The following is a 16,896-nucleotide window of genomic DNA, read 5'->3' as shown; positions in this document are numbered from 1 at the left end:
TTCTTCACTTAAATGTAAACAGCTCTAAAAAGAGGAGGGCGGGAGAAGGAGAGAGGACTGTATCTAATATTGGGACGAGCTTCTCTGAGGTGAAAATGTGAGCCCCTTCTGGCTTTCTAGAAACATGGACAAAGATTGAGGAAATGGATCAGCTGTAACTTAACCAAAGTTATACAGCCAGTAAGGAGTGGAGCCAGATTTTGAACCTTGTCTCTCTAGCTCTTTCCTCTATATAACAGAGCCTCCCTATTTTTAGTTGAAATCAGAAAGATTAAGCCCTGTGCTAAACTGTTACAAGGAAAACACCCCTCCCTCCTCCTCAAAATATAAGTCATTCTCTTAAGGAATTTATTCCTGTAAATTAAACACTTAGGGCCGGGCGCGGTGGCTCACGCCTATAATCCCAGCACTTTGGGAGGCCGAGGCAGGCGGATCTCAAGGTCAGGAGTTCAAGACCAGCCTGGCCAACATAGTGAAACCCCATCGCTACAAAAATACAAAAATTAGCCAGGCATAGTGGTGGGCGCCTGTAGTCTCACCTACTTGGGAGGCTGATGCAGGAGAGTCACTTGAACCCGGGAGGCGGAGATTGCAGTGAGCTGAGATCGCGCCACTGCACTCCAGCCTGGGTGACAGACTGAGACTCTGTCTCAAAAAAATAAATTAATTAAACACTTAGGACTTGAGAGTTTCAGTGGTGTTGCTGTTGAGTGTTGGGGCTGTCTCCTTGTAGCATCCCAAAGAGTCCTTCAGGGTTAAGCCAGGAGCCTCCTTCCTGCTCCGTACCAGATGCCACTGAGTGACGACTCAAGAACCAAATCACAGGCCTCTTCCCTTCTCAGGTGTGAAGAAAAGATAGTTTCACCTTCCTTGATAAATTTTGGTGTTTATGACCAGAAAATAACCTGAGTTGCTATGACTTTACCCAAAAAGGGCATTGCTTCTGCTTTGTTTTTCTAGACGCAGCGACCTGGAGATTAAAAGACCCATACTGGGCCAAAATGATAACAAATCAAAAACATTAAAGTAAGTTCCTCAGTTTCCTCAGCTGACTTGCCAAATATCTTTGCCTTTCATAGACTAATTTGGTGTTCAGTGGAATTTATGTGCCTATTTGCTGAGTGACACCTCTTACTTTGCCTACCTAGGTGTTCTACTTTACTGGTGGTAGGGGACAATTCGCCTGCAGTTGAGGCTGTGGTAAGTATGTCTTTATGCTGTGAAGATGAATGAGATCAAAATGTAATAAGACGTATAGGCTGGGTGCAGTGGCTCACGCCTGTATTCCCAAAACTTTGGGAGGCTGAGGCAGGAAGATCACTTGAGCCCAAGAGTTTGAGATTAGCCTGGGCAACACAGTGGGACCCTAAATCTACAATTTTTTTTAAAAAATTAGCTGGCGTGGCCGGGCGCGGTGGCTCACGCCTCTAATCCCAGCACTTTGGGAGGCCAAGGTGGGCGGATCATGAGGTCAGGAGATCGAGACCACCCTGGTTAACACGGTGAAACCCCATCTCTACTAAAAATACAAAAAATTAGCCGGGCATGGTGGCGGGCACCTATAGTCCCAGCTACTCGGGAGGCTAAGGCAGGAGAATGGTGTGAACCCAGGAGGCAGAGTTTGCAGTGAGCCAAGATCGTGCCACTGTACTCCAGCCTGGGCAACAGAGCAAGACTCCATCTCAAAAAATAAAATAAAAAAGAAATTAGCTGGCATGGTGACAGCCTGTAGTCCCAGCTACTCTGGAGGCTGAGGTAGGAGGTTTGCTTGAGCTCAGGAGGTCAAGGCTGCAGTGAGCCATGATTGCGCCACTGCACTCCAGCCTTGGTGACAGAGTGAGTCCCTGTCTCAAAAAAAAAGTATGTAGCACAGTGCTGACACACTAGAAACAGTCGGTAAATACTAGTTTTTGTTCTTTCTGATTGCACATATCAGGGTTTGCTCTTTGTCATACATTTTGGAAAATTAATTCATCATTAGATTTCATTAGATGGGATCAGTTTTTTTCTTGATTGCTTTGTGTTGTGTAGTTCACTTTGTGGCAAGTAGTACAACTAAACACCATTTACTTATTGTCAGATTTCTGACAGCCTCAGCCTTTAATCTGGAATAGATTACCACCATAAATCCAGCAGGCTGGAAGGCCACCTCTGCCTCCTTCTGAAGGACATGGCACATGGATAAAAATGATATATGCTCATTGTAGAAAATATGAAAAAAATTTAAAAATAGAAGGATGAGGGGGAAATCATGATCCTATTACCTAAAGACAGAGTATTATTTTTTGCCTTACGTAGACCTGATTATATTAAATATACAAGATTTGGGGGCCTGACTTAACACTATTGATAGCATTTTTCCATTACAGAATCAGTATGTCTGTAGGTTTACCATTATTTAACTTTGTTCTCATGTTGATTAATTCCGATTTTGCACTATTAATGTTACTGTTGGCCAGGTGCGGTGGCTCACGCCTATAGTCCCAGCACTTTGGGAGGCCGAGGTGGGTGGATCACCTGAGGTCAGGAGTTCAAGACCAGCCTGGGCAACATGGTGAAACCCTGTCTCTACTAAAAATACAAAAAATTAGCTGGGTGTGGTGGCATGCCCCTGTATTCCCAGCTACTTGGGAGGCTGAGACAGGAGAATCGCTCAAACCTGGGAGTCAGAGGCTGCAGTGAGCCAAGATCGCACCACTGCACTCCAGCCTGGGTGAGACAGAGAGACACTCTGTCTCAAAAAAATAAATAAAAATAAAAATAATGATACTGTTGGACATCCTTAGAAAATCTTTGAATCTTTTATTATTTCCTTGGGATGGATTTCCAGAAGTGGGATTAATGTGTCCAAAATTATAAATCTTTACAAAGTCTTTCATACATTTTGCCAGGTTCTTTTCCAGAAAGAATACACCAGTATATTGCCACCAGCACTGTATAAGCATGCCTGTTTCACTGCACACTGTCTAGCATTGAATCTTTTTTTTATTAGTAGTTAATTCGATAGGTTAAAAATAGTATCTCACTGTTTTAATTTGCATTTATTTGATTACAAATGAAGTTGATAGTTTTTCATATGTCTTATTATGTGTTTCCTACAGCATATATAACTTAACTAAATATCTCTGTGAAATTACTTGATTTCTTTGCCCTAAATAGAGCAAAATATTATGGAGTAAAGCTTTTTGGAAAGGAAGTCTAACAAATAATCAGAGGTGTAGATATAGTTGAGAAGGTTTGTAGAGTGGGGAAATGTTTGTAGGGTGAGAACATGCAGATGTGAAAGGATACATTCGCATCTCCCTGAACTGTCCTGTAAAACACTCCATGTCTGGTGTGAAATACATGGCATGACTTCCCATAGAGGCCAATAATGCTCAGTTCCCCTTCCTCAAAAAACATTCCCCAGAGGTAAAAAGGTTATAGAGGTGACCCCAATTTATCAAGAAGTAACTTTATAAAGGTCACTGTTTGCTGGCTAAAAAGGTGGAGATACATGCTTCTAAACTATCAAAAACATTTTTAAATGAACATATATACTTAATACAGGAAAATATTTTTAGAAAATATCCTTAATCAGAATTTCCTTATAATGCTAAGTATTTCTGTTTCTGTTCATCTTGTATCTAGTTATTTGCCTTTTTAAAATTGTGTGGACTTAAAGCAACCTTTGCAGTTATTTTTCAAGACTGTATTAATTTGACCATATAGATAAGGGCTCTTCCTCTTTCTGATTTCCACACCTTCAGTGTTTATGAGAATTCTGCAGCCCTGTCTATACCACAAGTAGATGCTCTTTCATACACAGTCAAACCTAGTTCCTCTGCCAGAGCATTTTATCCCACAAGTGTGTAGGGATTAAGAGGAATATCCATGCATTGAAGAGCAAAAAGAAACTCTACAAATTCTAGTCATTGTCAGTAACTATTCTTGCTTGCTTATTCATTCAACATCATATTTTGAGCATCTCCTATTTACTCTGCTATGAAGAATATGAAAATGAGTAAGACTGAGTGCATTCAGGCAGCCGGGGAGAGAGTAGATGTCAAAAAACAGTGGTTGTGGCTCATGCCTGTAATCCCAGCACTTTGGGAGGCCGAGATGGGCGGATCACCTGAGGTCAGGAGTTCAAGACCAGCCTGGCCAACATGGCAAAACCCTGTCTCTACTAAAAATACAAAAACGAGCTGGGCGTGATGGCACACACCTGTAATCCCAGCTCCTTGGTGGGAGAATTGCTTGAACCCAGAGGCGGAGGTTTCAGGGAGCTGAGATCGTGCCACTGCACCCCAGCCTGGGTGAGAGAACAAGACTCCATCTCAAAGAAAACAAAACAAAACAACAACAACAACAAAAACCCACAGTGATTGTGGTTGGTCTACTAGGTATCAAGACTTCTTATATAATGTAGAAATTGCAAAGTAGTGAACCAAGGAAAGCATGATTGATTATATTAAATCCAGATTTGAGAGTTCATTCTTCCAGAAAATATTTATAGTCTATCTACTATATTCTAAGCACTGTACCTAGCAGTTAGGGATCCAGTTTTTAAATTCTACGTTTTAGAGTTAATGCACATTCTGTAGTGAACGGGTACATTCGTTTGTCACTGTCTGCATTGTCCTTTGTATAGAGCAAATCAAAACTCCGATTTGGTGATCCTGACTTTTATATTTTCCCTGATTTTAGAAGAGTTTTTATACCCCCCACCCGCAATCCCCAGAGTAAAAGTTCATCTGGATTACTGGGTCTTGCTTAGGTAATTTTAACCACTGCTTGCTGCTACTGCAGTCTATCATGTAGGCCACTGCTCTCCTAAAACAACTCAAATCCTGTCACTTCAGACACCTTCTGTGGCATCCTGCCTTCCACAGTCAGCTCCAGCCTGTGCCCCAGCCTCACCTTCAGTCAACCTCACCTCACACTTGCCTCGGTAGCTGTTCCGTTCCCACCCCTGGGGCTTTGCTTATGCTTTCGCCTTGATTCTGGAAGCCCTCAAGCACTCACCCTTTCCCTTTATCTACCTGTAGAAATCCCACTTCTTTCTGTGTTCACTCAGCTCAGTTGGGAAGCATTTGCAGTGGTTTCATTTTGCTTTGTATTACATATTTCACCCTGCTGGTTCCAGATTCTAAGCACAGGTTTTACATGTATGTTCTTAGCAAACATATAAACGGAGAGATCCAGTTGATCAAAATAGCTGTAAAACAATGCGGAACGGAGAGATTGTCTCCCCAGAACATTTTCTTTGAGATCTCTGCCTTCATGAACACAAGGGTGCAGGATATCAGACATGTGAATGCACAGGGCCACGATTCTTAATTAAATGACTCCATGAGAGAAAAATGAGAAGAGTTCAACATTGGACTGGATAGCCAAAGACCTTGAGATGGAAAAGAGTGAGGATATAAAGAATGGCAAACCCACTAAGGAAAGAGGTGAAAAGTGAGGCAAGGGAGGTGCCCAGGGCTTAGCCGTTAGAACTAGTTGTGCTCAGAAGCCATTAAAGAGATTCCAGCAGGAGAGGACCCACGGTCCAGTCCATTTTTCAAAGAAGTAAGGTAACCTACTTTCATGTTATATAGCTAGTCAGTAGGAAGACTTAGATTCAGCTTGTAGTTTTTTAAAGACACATAACTGATTCAGAAAATTAGATAAGTTAAATTTTTAGATCTGCTCAGAAATATCAAAAGTATATCATATAAATATATCTCCCATTATGTATTTTGGTAATCTCTTTGGCTGGTTCAGCCTTCTGCAAACTGAGCTGTTGATCTTGCAAGATCATTCTCATGCCGAGCTATTTCATTTTTTTTCCTAGCAACTCATAAAATTATTTTCTCCTTTTTTTTAAATTTTAGGTCGAATGCAATTCCCGCCTGAACCCTGTAAATACAACTTTGCTAAAGGTAATGTGTCTTCTTCCCTCACTTCCAACCCTTATATATGCTTCAGATTAGTCATTGGAATAATTGCCCAGAAAGAAGCAAAGCTTCCCTCTCTTTGGTTATCTCATTCTGTTCTTTTTTTTTTTTTGAGACAGACTCTTGCTCTGTCACCCAGGCTGAAGTGCAGTGGCTGGATCTCGGCTCACTGCAACCTCCACCTCCCAGGTTCAAGCGATTCTCCTGCATCAGCCTCCTGAGTAGCTGGGAATACAGGCGCCCACCACCATCCCCAGCTAATTTTTCGTATTTTCGGTAGAGACGAGGTTTCACCGTGTTAGCCAGGATGGTCTCAGTCTCCTGACCTTGTGATCCATCCACCTTGGCCTCCCAAAGTGCTGGGATTACAGGTGTGAGCCACCACGCCCAGCCTTCATTCTCTTTTTGAAATTATGCTTTTGGCCAGGTGCAGTGGCTCATACCTGTAATCTCAGCACTTTGGGAGGCTGAGGCAGGTGGATCATGAGGTCAGGAGTTTGAGACCAGCCTAGCCAATATGGTGAAACCCCATCTCTACTAAAAATACAAAAATTAACCGGGCATGGTGGCACACACCTGTAGTCCCAGCTACCTGGGAGGCTGAGGCAGGAGAATCGCTTGAACCCGGGAGGCAGAGGTTACAGTGAGCTGAGATCACACCACTGCACTCTAGCCTGGGCAACAGAGCAAGACTCCATCTCAAAAATAAATAAACAAGTAAAATAAAATAAAGCTTTTTTCCTGAATATGTTCTCATTGTAAAACATTGCAAAAAAGAGGAAAGGATATGGAATAAAATAAATTTAAATTATTCATAATCCTACCACCCAAACCTCTGGTAAAATATTGCTTTTTCCGGCCGGGTGCGGTGGCTCAAGCCTGTAATCCCAGCACTTTGGGAGGCCGAGACGGGTGGATCGCGAGGTCAGGAGATCGAGACCATCCTAGCTAACATGGTGAAACCCCGTCTCTACTAAAAAGACAAAAAACTAGCCGGGCGAGGTGGCGGGTGCCTGTAGTCCCAGCTACTTGGGAGGCTGAGGCAGGAGAATGGCGTAAACTGGGGAGGCGGAGCTTACAGTGAGCTGAGATCCGGCCACTGCACTCCAGCCTGGGCGACAGAGCGAGACTCCGTCTCAAAAAAAAAAAAAAAAAAAAAAAAAAATTTTGCTTTTTCCTATACATTTTTACATCATTAAAATTAGAGAGGGGCTGGGCACGGTGGCTCATGCCTATAATCCCAACACTTTGGGATGCTGAGGTGGGCTGATCGCTTGAGTCCAGGAGTTTGAGACCAGCCTGGGTGACAGAGTGATACCCTGTCAGAGAGTATTTACAACCCTGTATGTTTTCCTCAACTTTATGACATAGCCTTTCCCATGTAACTAAAAACTTTGGCTGGGCGCAGTGGCTCACACCTATAATCCCAGCGCTTTGGAAGGCAGAGATGGGAGGCCAGGAGTTTGAGAGCAGTCTGGGCAACATAGTGAGACTCTGTCTCTACAAAAACAATCAGAAAATTAGCTGGGCTTGGTGGCACACATCTATAGCCCCAGCTACTCAGGAAGCTGAGGCATGAGGATTCCTTGAGCCCAGGAATTTGAGGATTTGTGCTCCTGACGCTGCACTCCAGCCTAGATGACAGAGTGAAACCCTGTTTCAAAAAAAAGGCCAGGCACGGTGACTCAAGCCTGTAATCCCAGCACTTTGGGAGGCCAAGAGGGGTGGATCACGAGGTCAGGAGATCGAGACCATCCTGGTGAAACCCCATCTCTACTAAAAAATACAAAAAAAAACTAGCCGGGCGAGGTGGCGGGCGCCTGTAGTCCCAGCTATTCGGGAGGCTGAGGCAGGAGAATGGTGTAAACCTGGGAGGCGGAGCTTGCAGTGAGCTGAGATCCGGCCTCTGCACTCCAGCCTGGGCAACAGAGCAAGACTCCGTCTCAAAAAAAAAACAAAAATAAAAAACTTTGTCAACATAATTTAATGTTGTGAGAATTAACATAATGGATGTAAATTCTTTATATGCAAAGTCCTGCTGCTGTATTGGTAAGGAAGCTTTCAGTAACAATTCTCATGATGAGAGTGTATGCATTTTCTTTCTCTTAGGGCAAATACAGACCAACTCTTATGCTAAATATCTAGAGAGAGTATCAAGTGTCTCCCACTTTTGAGTATATAGGAGGCAAGAATTTCTACCTGTTATTGTTTCAACCTAGCTTTTCCTAGAGCCTCTACTAAAGTGTTTAGGTAGCTGACCTTCTAGTTTGTACTTGGACTACTGTAGATTTCAGTGCTGATCATATGTTGCTTACTGCTACATTTTCAGTCTGAAAGACCTCTGCCATCTTCCTTTTCTCTTTGAAGTGTGTTTGAAAGGGAAGTGCTGTTACCAGAAACAGCCTGTAGTTCCTAGAAATCTAATGTGAGGTTAATGCTCTGAGGTGACCACATTCAAAATGTTCTGCCCTCCAGGCAATTGATGGGCTGGTCTAAAAATTTGGGGGAGGGGCCGGGCATGGTGGCTCATGCCTGTAATCCCAACACTTTGGGAGGCTGAGGCCAGGAGTTCAAGACCAGCCTGCCCAACATGATGAAACCTCATCTCTACTAAAAATACAAAAATTAGCCGGGCATGATGCCGGGCGCCTGTAATCCCAGCTACTCTGGAGACTGAGGCAGGAGAATCACTTGAACCTGGGAGGCAGAGGTTGCAGTGAGCTGAGATTGTGCCATTGCACTCCAGCCTGGGCAACAAGAGCGAGACTTTATTTCAAAAAAAAAAAAAAATTTTTTTTAAGTTTGTAGTTTCAAACTAGTTTCTCACTTCAGGTTTGAATCAATATTCAAACGCAGAAAACTAAACCCTACAATAACCATAGACATAGTTATTTTTGGGCAAAAATGCCCATCTATAACACCATAGAATAGAGTGGATAACTCCTATGGCAGATCGAACTGATTCTCAAACCATTTGATAGGTACCCATCTTGGAAATAGTTTCTTCCAGTATTCTCTCTGCATATGGGAACTGTTCTATATTCCAGTCAGGTTTCAGCTCCTAAACTTCATGAAAATACAGCCTGTGCTGGTTTGGTTTTTTTGTATATTTGTTAGATTAAATGTTTGTTTATAATCTTATGCTTAGAATTTTCAGAGGCCTCTCCCTTGTTAATCTCAAACTTCTATGTCTTCTGTGGCATTCTCCTCGGTTGTAGTGCCTCCTCATAATAAGTTTTGATGCCAGTGAATTGAAACCATGGGGTTCATGTTCCTTTTTTAAAAAAGCCAGTCAGCCTGAATAGGATATCATCTGAGCCCAGAGTGCGTAACAGCTGGAAGAAAGAGCAGGCCTAGGGCCAGCATGCCCTAAAAATGCTTTACTGTGGATAGTAGATTCAAATCACCTGGGAGCTTATTAGAACTGTAAGTTCCTTTTTTTTTTTTTTTTTTTTTTTTTGGAGATGGACTCTCTGTTGCCCAGGTTGGAGTGCAGTGGCATGATTTTGGCTCACTGCAACCTCCGCCTCCTGAGTTCAAGCAATTCTTCTGTGTCAGCCTCCAGAGTAGCTGAGACTACAGGTGTGTGCCACCATGCCTGGCTAATTTTTTGTTTGTTTGTTTGTTTGTTTGAGACAGAGTCTCGCTCTGTCACCCAGGCTAGAGTGCAATGGTGCCATCTCGCCTCACTGCAAGCTCCCCCTCCAGGGTTCATGCCATTCTCCTGCCTCAGCCTCCCGAGTAGCTGGGACCACAAGCGCCGCCACCACACCCGGCTAATTTTTTGTATTTTTAGTAGAGACGGGGTTTCACCGTGTTAGCCAGGATGGTCTCGATCTCCTGACCTCATGATCCACCCGCCTTGGCCTCCCAAAGTGCTGGGATTACAGGCGTGAGCCACCGCGCCCAGCCAATTTTTGTGTTTTTAGTAGAGATGGAGTTTTACCATGTTGGCCAGGCTGGTCTGGAACTCCTGACCTCAAGTGATCCCCCCGCCTCGGCCTCCCAAAGTGCCGGGATTACAGATGTGAGCCACCGCGCCTGGCCAGAAATGCATGATCGTGAACCATACCCCAAACCTATCAAATCAGAGTCTCTGGGACAGGAATCCAAGAATCTGAGTTTTAACAAGTCCTTCAGGTAATTCCAGCACACACTAATGAAGCCATATCCTAGAAATCCTTGCACGCATGAGAATAACCAGCTGTAAATGTTTATGAAGTGAAAAGCAGCATTACCAAACCCAGCTATTAGAGGAAAGTAACTGACTGAGTGAGCCGGCTGAATCAGTATCAGCTCTTGATGGCTGAGTGTCCTCACTCATGGAGGAAAGATAATGTAGAGTTGAAATGGGACTTGGAAAGCACGATGCACAGAGAAGTTAGGGTCACACTGTTCGAGGGCTCTGAAAGGAACATTCTTCAGGTGCTTTTCATGGTTGAGAATAGTGGTTAACTTCACTATCACCTCAACAGAAAATTCCCACCATGGGCCTGAAAGTCAGGGCTTCAGTCTTATTGATACATAAGTATGTAATAATGATATCAGATTTTCATCCAAGGTTATAAATGTTTGTATGTAGGTGCATTGAGATGTAAACTTGCAGTTAAACATTAAAACCTAGAATTCGATCTTGTTCTGTTTGAAAGGACTTGGGGTGTTCAGAGCAATTCTCTTAAGGGTAAGTCCCAGCTGACTTGCGTATTTTTCCTTTTCTAGATGGCAGACTGTGGGGGACTGCCCCAGGTAGTTCAGGTAAGGAATTTTTTTTTTTAAACACCCATTTAATTCTGCCTCTCTGTCTGTGCGAAGATTAATGCCCTCTTGTTTTATCCCCCCAGCCTGGGAAGCTCACCGAGGCCTTCAAGTACTTTTTGCAGGGAATGGGCTACAGTGAGTAGTATACAACTTTCTATCTAGCAACAATTTAGGATTATTGGGGGCCAGTTTCACATCTGGGAGCCCACAATTCCTGAGATATAACCTCTGTGGCAGCTAGCCTTAAGCAAAGTAGAAACTGAAATGGTTATGGAACATTGATTTGTCCATATTTATGAGAAGCTAACACTCAGCACTTACTTTTTTCAGGCACTATATATTCTTTTGTTTTCTGGGTTTTTTTTTTTTTTTTGAGATGGAATGTCACTCTCGCCAGGCTGGAGTGCAGTGGTGTGATCTTGGCTTACTGCAGCCTCTGCCTTCTGGGTTCAAGCGATTCTCCTGCCTCAGCCTCCCAAGTAGCTGGGACTACAGGCACATGCCACCATGCCTGGCTAATTTTTGTATTTTTAGGAGAGACAGAGTTTCACCATGTTGGCCCGGATGGTCTTGATCTCTTGCCTCAGCCACCCAAGTAGCTGGGATTACAGGCACATGCCACCATGCCCGGCTAATTTTTGTATTTTTAGGAGAGACAGAGTTTCACCATGTTGGCCAGGATGGTCTTGATCTCTTCACCTCGTGATCTGCCTGCCTCGGCTTCCCAAAGTGCTGGGATTACAGGCGTAAGCCACCACACCCAGCCTATATATTCTTAATCTAAGAGGTCATTCTGTTATTAGTGCCATTTTATAGAAGAAGAAACTGAGGCTCAGAGAGACTAAGCACATTGCCAAGGGTAAAAATTCAGCTGCAGGGCCATGATTCAAACCCTGGCAGTCTGACTCCAAAGCCCAATTTTGAACCCCTGCAGCTTAGGCTGTCCTAGGTGTGAATCTGAAATTATGATTTGCATTTAAACTCAGCTGGTTAATAACTCCTGACCAAGAGAAATGAAACGGAGACGCAGGAGAAAAGGGCAGTATCCTTGGGAAAGTCTTCTCCACTCCAGGAGATGAACTTGGAGAGTGTTTTAGAGCAAGTCCAAGGGTGTGTCCATACCATATGCCATTGTCTTGGTCTTTTGTGTTGTAAGACCCCTGAGCTTTCTCATGGTCACAGAATTATCTACACTTGCTCCTTTCTTGGAGTTTTAAGAAAAACTCTTTCACCCAGGTACAGAGCTCCTTGCCCAGTAGGGTGATTTTTCTCCTGTCTTTGGTATTAGTGTGGATAATGTCATTGGAGAGCTGCCTGGTCAGCTGCTCTGGGCCCTGGGTGCAGCCCTGTACCTGCCAGGCAGACCATGTATGTCTTGTCTTAAGTGGCTGTGTCATCCTTGCCTGTGAGCCGCTACCAACCGAGCCCACACCCACAGCCTTGTGGCTCACTGGGAGGAGCAGGAGCCCCTCTCCTATCCCATTCTTATCCTTTTCCTATGAAATAGCTGATCTTCCAGCCCACTTCTGATCCAAAGCAAGATGACTGTTTATAGGCGAGGGGAAAACAATTGCCTTTGTCTAGTTGGGGAAAGTAACATTTGAGATGTTATTGAAGTATCTGTCAGCCTCACCTCCTCTCTGGGAGCTTAAAATAAAACTTTATCCCTGGCTTAGAGTATTCTGTCATGTCCACCAGGCAGCTGAGGTTGCCACTTGGCACTCTCGGATCACTAACCTGCCTTTTCCTGTGTCCATCCTGCTTCCAGTCCCATATGTGCAGCTCAGTCACCTGAGCACCGAGTCAGGTACCTTCCTCTGTGCTGGCCCCGCCCCGCCTTCCAATCTCTCCTGGCTGCACTGGCTGCCTGCAGCATGTCCGCGGTCTTCCTGTGCAGTGAGAGCCCGATAGAACGTGGCTCAGTACGCCCAAAGAGATTTAGCCTGCAGGTCCAGCCCTGGTCTCTCAGGAGGAAGAAAGGATCTGGTTGTAAGGGGCAGGCCTCCTCTTGTCATCCTAAATCCAGGGTCACAGCAGCAGCTGAAACTTGATAGGCAGGGCACATCTTCCACCGCCACCTACTAATCCTTGAATTAACCTCCAGACATAGGAATCCAAGGACAGCCTTGGCTCTAAATAGGAGGGTCAGAGCCTGTGCCCAGAGAACTCCGCAGATGATAGCACCTTCTGACCCCAGCATTGAAATACAGCTAGGGGAGTGGCTGCTGCCCAGGAGGATAGGCAGGGAGGCTATATGCCAGGTAAGGCCCAGTCCCAGCCAAGCTGGAAGGACCTTAGAGTCAAGCAGTGGCAGAACAGGAGTCTGAGTTTAACACCTACCCCCAGAGCTCCTCCATCCCTGGCAACCTGTACCTCATCCCTGTGTCGAGGTCAGCTCCAAGCCAACCTGCCCTGCCCTTCACCTGCACTGTCCTACACATCTCCTCCCTGGTAGCAAGGTAGCCTGTGGACACGGATGGTAGTCTCGTTGTATCGGGCTTGCACTGTGTTTGTGAAACACCTTCATACTTGTGTGTTTGTCTTTCTTTTCTTTTGGTTTAGTCTTGCATGCACTGTAGGTTTTGGTTACCTGTTTGGGTTCCCAAAGCCTCCATTCTGTCACTGTCTGAAAGGTGTGGGCATAGCTAAGAGGCCATACTCTGGACTTAGGGTTTCCCCTTGTTCTGTGGTGACTACAATCAGCTGAGATTCCAACCAGATCTAAAGGATTAAAGTGGCCTCACGTATCACCACTCACCTAGAACAAATAATACCAAATGGGGATGGCTATATCTTGTCCTGGGTGTCATTTTAAATGAGTCGGAAAAGCTAAACATAAAGCCTTTGGTGAGACTCCTAGGTTAGCTGGGCTTAACTGGGGCTTCATCTTCTAGTCCCCTTGGTTCTCTGTTACAGTACCATCTGCCAGCATGACTCGGCTCGCCCGATCACGAACCCACTCAACCTCGAGTAGCCTCGGCTCTGGAGAAAGTCCCTTCAGCCGGTCTGTCACCAGCAATCAGTCAGATGGAACTCCAGAATCCTGTGAGTCCCCTGATGTCCTGGACAGACACCAGACCATGGAGGTGTCCTGCTAAGCAGATGCTCCTCCCCTGGACCATTGCAAGTCCATCCTTCTTCAAATGACCACTCAATAATATAACATTTCATCCATGTAAACTGGCCTCTACTATCTTTAACTCATGCATGGCCACTGAACCTCTCTCTAGTAGCCTGGATTTATCATTCTCTCTGCCTGCCCACCCCCTTTTTTGTATAGCCCAAGAACCACTTCCATGCCATACTGTAACATTCCAACATCTTTAGCTGATCAGATCTCTCCATATCCTCTCTTGCCAGCTTTTTCCCGTGCTCCCCCAACTATGTATCGGATAAGATTCTTTGATCCCAACTCTGTGTGTGTGCGAGCACGTGTGTCTCTGTTTGTGTGTGCATAGTTCTGTGGTTTTAGACACGCTTTCTTGTAGTGCTTCTGCAAAAAAACAAAAAAGGGACTTATTTTGCATTCTCAATGGTGTTTTTAAGGGAATTAGGCAGAATAGATTTCTAGGTTGGGTAGGCCACTGCGTTCTCTTTTGTTTACAAATTGGTCAACAAAATTTGCAGAGTGATTTCTGGAGAGAGCAGCTCTGAGGAATGTGGAAAATCATAATTGCCATCTGGACCACTGATTGATTGTGAGCAATAGTAGAAGGGTGCCTATTACATAGAGAGACTCCTTCTGTCCAAATGAATTTCTGTATACTCTTCTATAAATAAAAGGGAGGAATATATTCTGCTGGAAGCCCATGAACCATCGGTGAGGTTCCGATACAACATAGAGTTTTTTCCAAGGAGTGAATGTGGCTTAATTACTGGACTCTCTTAGCACAGGAAGGTGGAAACAAAATGCCAGGCCTCTGCTCTGAAGAGCAAAACTGCTGTCGCTGCAGTATCTGATACTGGACATCCACATATCCACAAGAAGTGCCTCTTAGGTCTATGATGGAGAGTGTCTCCATTCCTCAGTTCCCAGAGAGGGGAGAGGTATGGCCTAAAAAGCATGTAGATGGTGGAGAAATGGGTGGGGAGAGAGGAACAACCATTAACATAGTATCATGTTTAATAAGTATGGCCTTGATTTCAGTAGATGTAATGGAAGCCAAATTAAATTGATACAGAACCCATTTCTCAGAATCTATTTTTTTTTTTTTTTTTTTTTTTTTTGGAGACAGAGTCTCGTTCTGTCACCCAGGCTGGAGTGCAATGGCGCAAACTTGGCTCACCCTCTGCCCCCTGGGTTCAAGCGATTCTCCTGCCTCAGCCTCCCGAGTAGCTAGGACTACAGGCACCTGCCACCACGCCCAGCTAAGTTACGTATTTTTAGTAGAGATGGAATATCACCATGTTGGCCAGGCTGGTCTGGAACTCCTGACCTCAAGTGATCTGCCCGCCTCAGCCTCCCAAAGTGCTGGGATTATAGGCATGAGTCATTTTGCCCAGCCATCAGAAAGATTGTTAATCCTATGAACTCCCTTTTGTAGGAGGGAAAGGGCCACTCTGTAGGGGCAGCCCTGTCCAGGTAAAGTTGTTTTCAGCCTCCTGTCTACTGTTAAGTGAGGAAGTCACAGCAAGACAGAGAGTATTGCTGGAGGGTGAGAGAACTGTGGAGACCGACTGCCAAATAGCAAGAGCCCAGCTCTTGGGAACGTTGAGATGTAAGCTCAGGGTTACACAGTTCCAAATCTTGGGAAGGGGCTTTTCAGACACACTGTTTGCTTTCTGCTGAGATAAGGAATGCATCACTCTGCCAGAGTATGACTTTTTACAGATTATTAAATAAAGCTGTATATGTCTCATTGTTACCTGATTGCTGGTGGTATTTCTTTCAAGCCATTCACTGGGGTTCAGGGTGGGACGAGTTGCTGTATGCTGGTTCTGTGTTGGCATTTTCACATATGATTGCTTATCCACCAAGCAACACTGTCCATTTATAGGAGGAAATGAAGCCTGATGATAAATCATTTGCCCAAAGTCATACAGCCAATAACTCTAGCCAGGATCAAATCCTAGGGAATTATGCAGAATTCTATCTGATGTGTCTATATTTCCCTGAAGCCAAAAATCGTGAGAAGCCTGACAGTATTGTTTGTGATGGAGAAGCTGAGGTCTTGAGAAGGTGGTCCACGTCACAGCTCTACCACCTGTGTGGGATTGCTGAGTCTCACTTCTCATTTAATAATCTGCAACCACTTGTCTGGGTTCCTCTAAGAGACCAGCCTGTGTTTCTCCAGAAATAGCTATATTTGTACCCATCAAGAATAATTTCAGACCGGGTGCAGGGGCTCACACCTGTAATCCCAGCACTCTGGGAGGCTGAGGTGGGCGGATCACCTGAGGACAGGAGTTAAAGACCAGCCAGGCCAACATGGTGAAGCCCTGTTTCTACTAAAAATACAAAAATTAGCCGGACATGGTGGTGCGTGCCTGTAATCCCAGCTACTTGGAAGGCTGAGGCAGGAGAATCACTTGAACCTAGGAGCTGGAGGTTGCCGTGAGCTAAGACCACACCACTGCACTCTAGCCTGGGCTACAGAGCGAGACTGTGTCTCAAAAAAAAAAAAAAAAAAAAAAAAAAGCCAGGTGTGGTGGCTCACACCTGTAATCCCAGCACTTTGGGAGGCCGAGGCAGGCAGATCACTGGAGTTCAGGAGTTCAAGACCAGCCTGACCAATATGATGAAACCCCATCTCTACTAAAAGTACAAAAAAAAAAAAAAAAATTAGCTAAGCATGGTAGCATGTGCCTGTAATCCCATCTACTTGGGAGGCTGAGGCAGGAGAATCACTTGAACCCAGGAGGTGGAGGTTGCAGTGAGCCAAGATTGCACCATCTCACTCCAGCCTGGGCAACAAGAGTGAGACTCCGTCTCAAAAAAATAATAATAATAATTTCAGGAGACCACCATCTCAGATGAGTTTTCAATGACCCAGGGGCAAGTGCCAGCAAAAGTACATGTGGATTGCTACATCTGCGAGAGGCATTCATAAAAAATGACATGGACCGCAGGGTGCAGTGGCTTACGCCAGTAATCCCAGCACTTCGGGAGGCTGAGGTGGGCAAATCACGAGGTCAGGAGATCGAGACCATCCTGGCTAATACAGTGAAACCCCATCTCTACTAAAAATACAAAAAATTAGTCGGCCGTGGTGGC

General features: G+C 44.8%; 1 protein-coding gene across 5 annotated transcripts in view; it reads left to right on the top strand.

The window, feature by feature from the left end:
* NDRG3 (NDRG family member 3) overlaps positions 1-15,547 on the top strand; it is an 87,198-nt gene extending 71,651 nt beyond the window's left edge. For all 5 annotated transcript variants that reach the window (XM_073009543.1, XM_073009536.1, XM_073009522.1 and 2 more), the window contains 6 exons: positions 961-1,026; positions 1,149-1,200; positions 5,862-5,909; positions 10,644-10,679; positions 10,766-10,817; positions 13,599-15,547. In XM_073009543.1, coding sequence (XP_072865644.1) covers positions 961-1,026; positions 1,149-1,200; positions 5,862-5,909; positions 10,644-10,679; positions 10,766-10,817; positions 13,599-13,780 — 436 coding nt within the window. In that variant the 3' untranslated portion in view covers positions 13,781-15,547. The remainder of the gene's footprint in view (positions 1-960; positions 1,027-1,148; positions 1,201-5,861; positions 5,910-10,643; positions 10,680-10,765; positions 10,818-13,598) is intronic.
* Positions 15,548-16,896: the final 1,349 nt, after the last annotated feature.

The sequence above is a fragment of the Chlorocebus sabaeus genome, chromosome 2 (assembly GCF_047675955.1).
Source record: "Chlorocebus sabaeus isolate Y175 chromosome 2, mChlSab1.0.hap1, whole genome shotgun sequence".
In the NCBI taxonomy this organism is placed as follows: Eukaryota; Metazoa; Chordata; class Mammalia; order Primates; family Cercopithecidae; genus Chlorocebus; species Chlorocebus sabaeus.
Note: the sequence above shows the minus strand (reverse complement) of the source record. Positions and strands in the feature narration are given on the sequence as shown.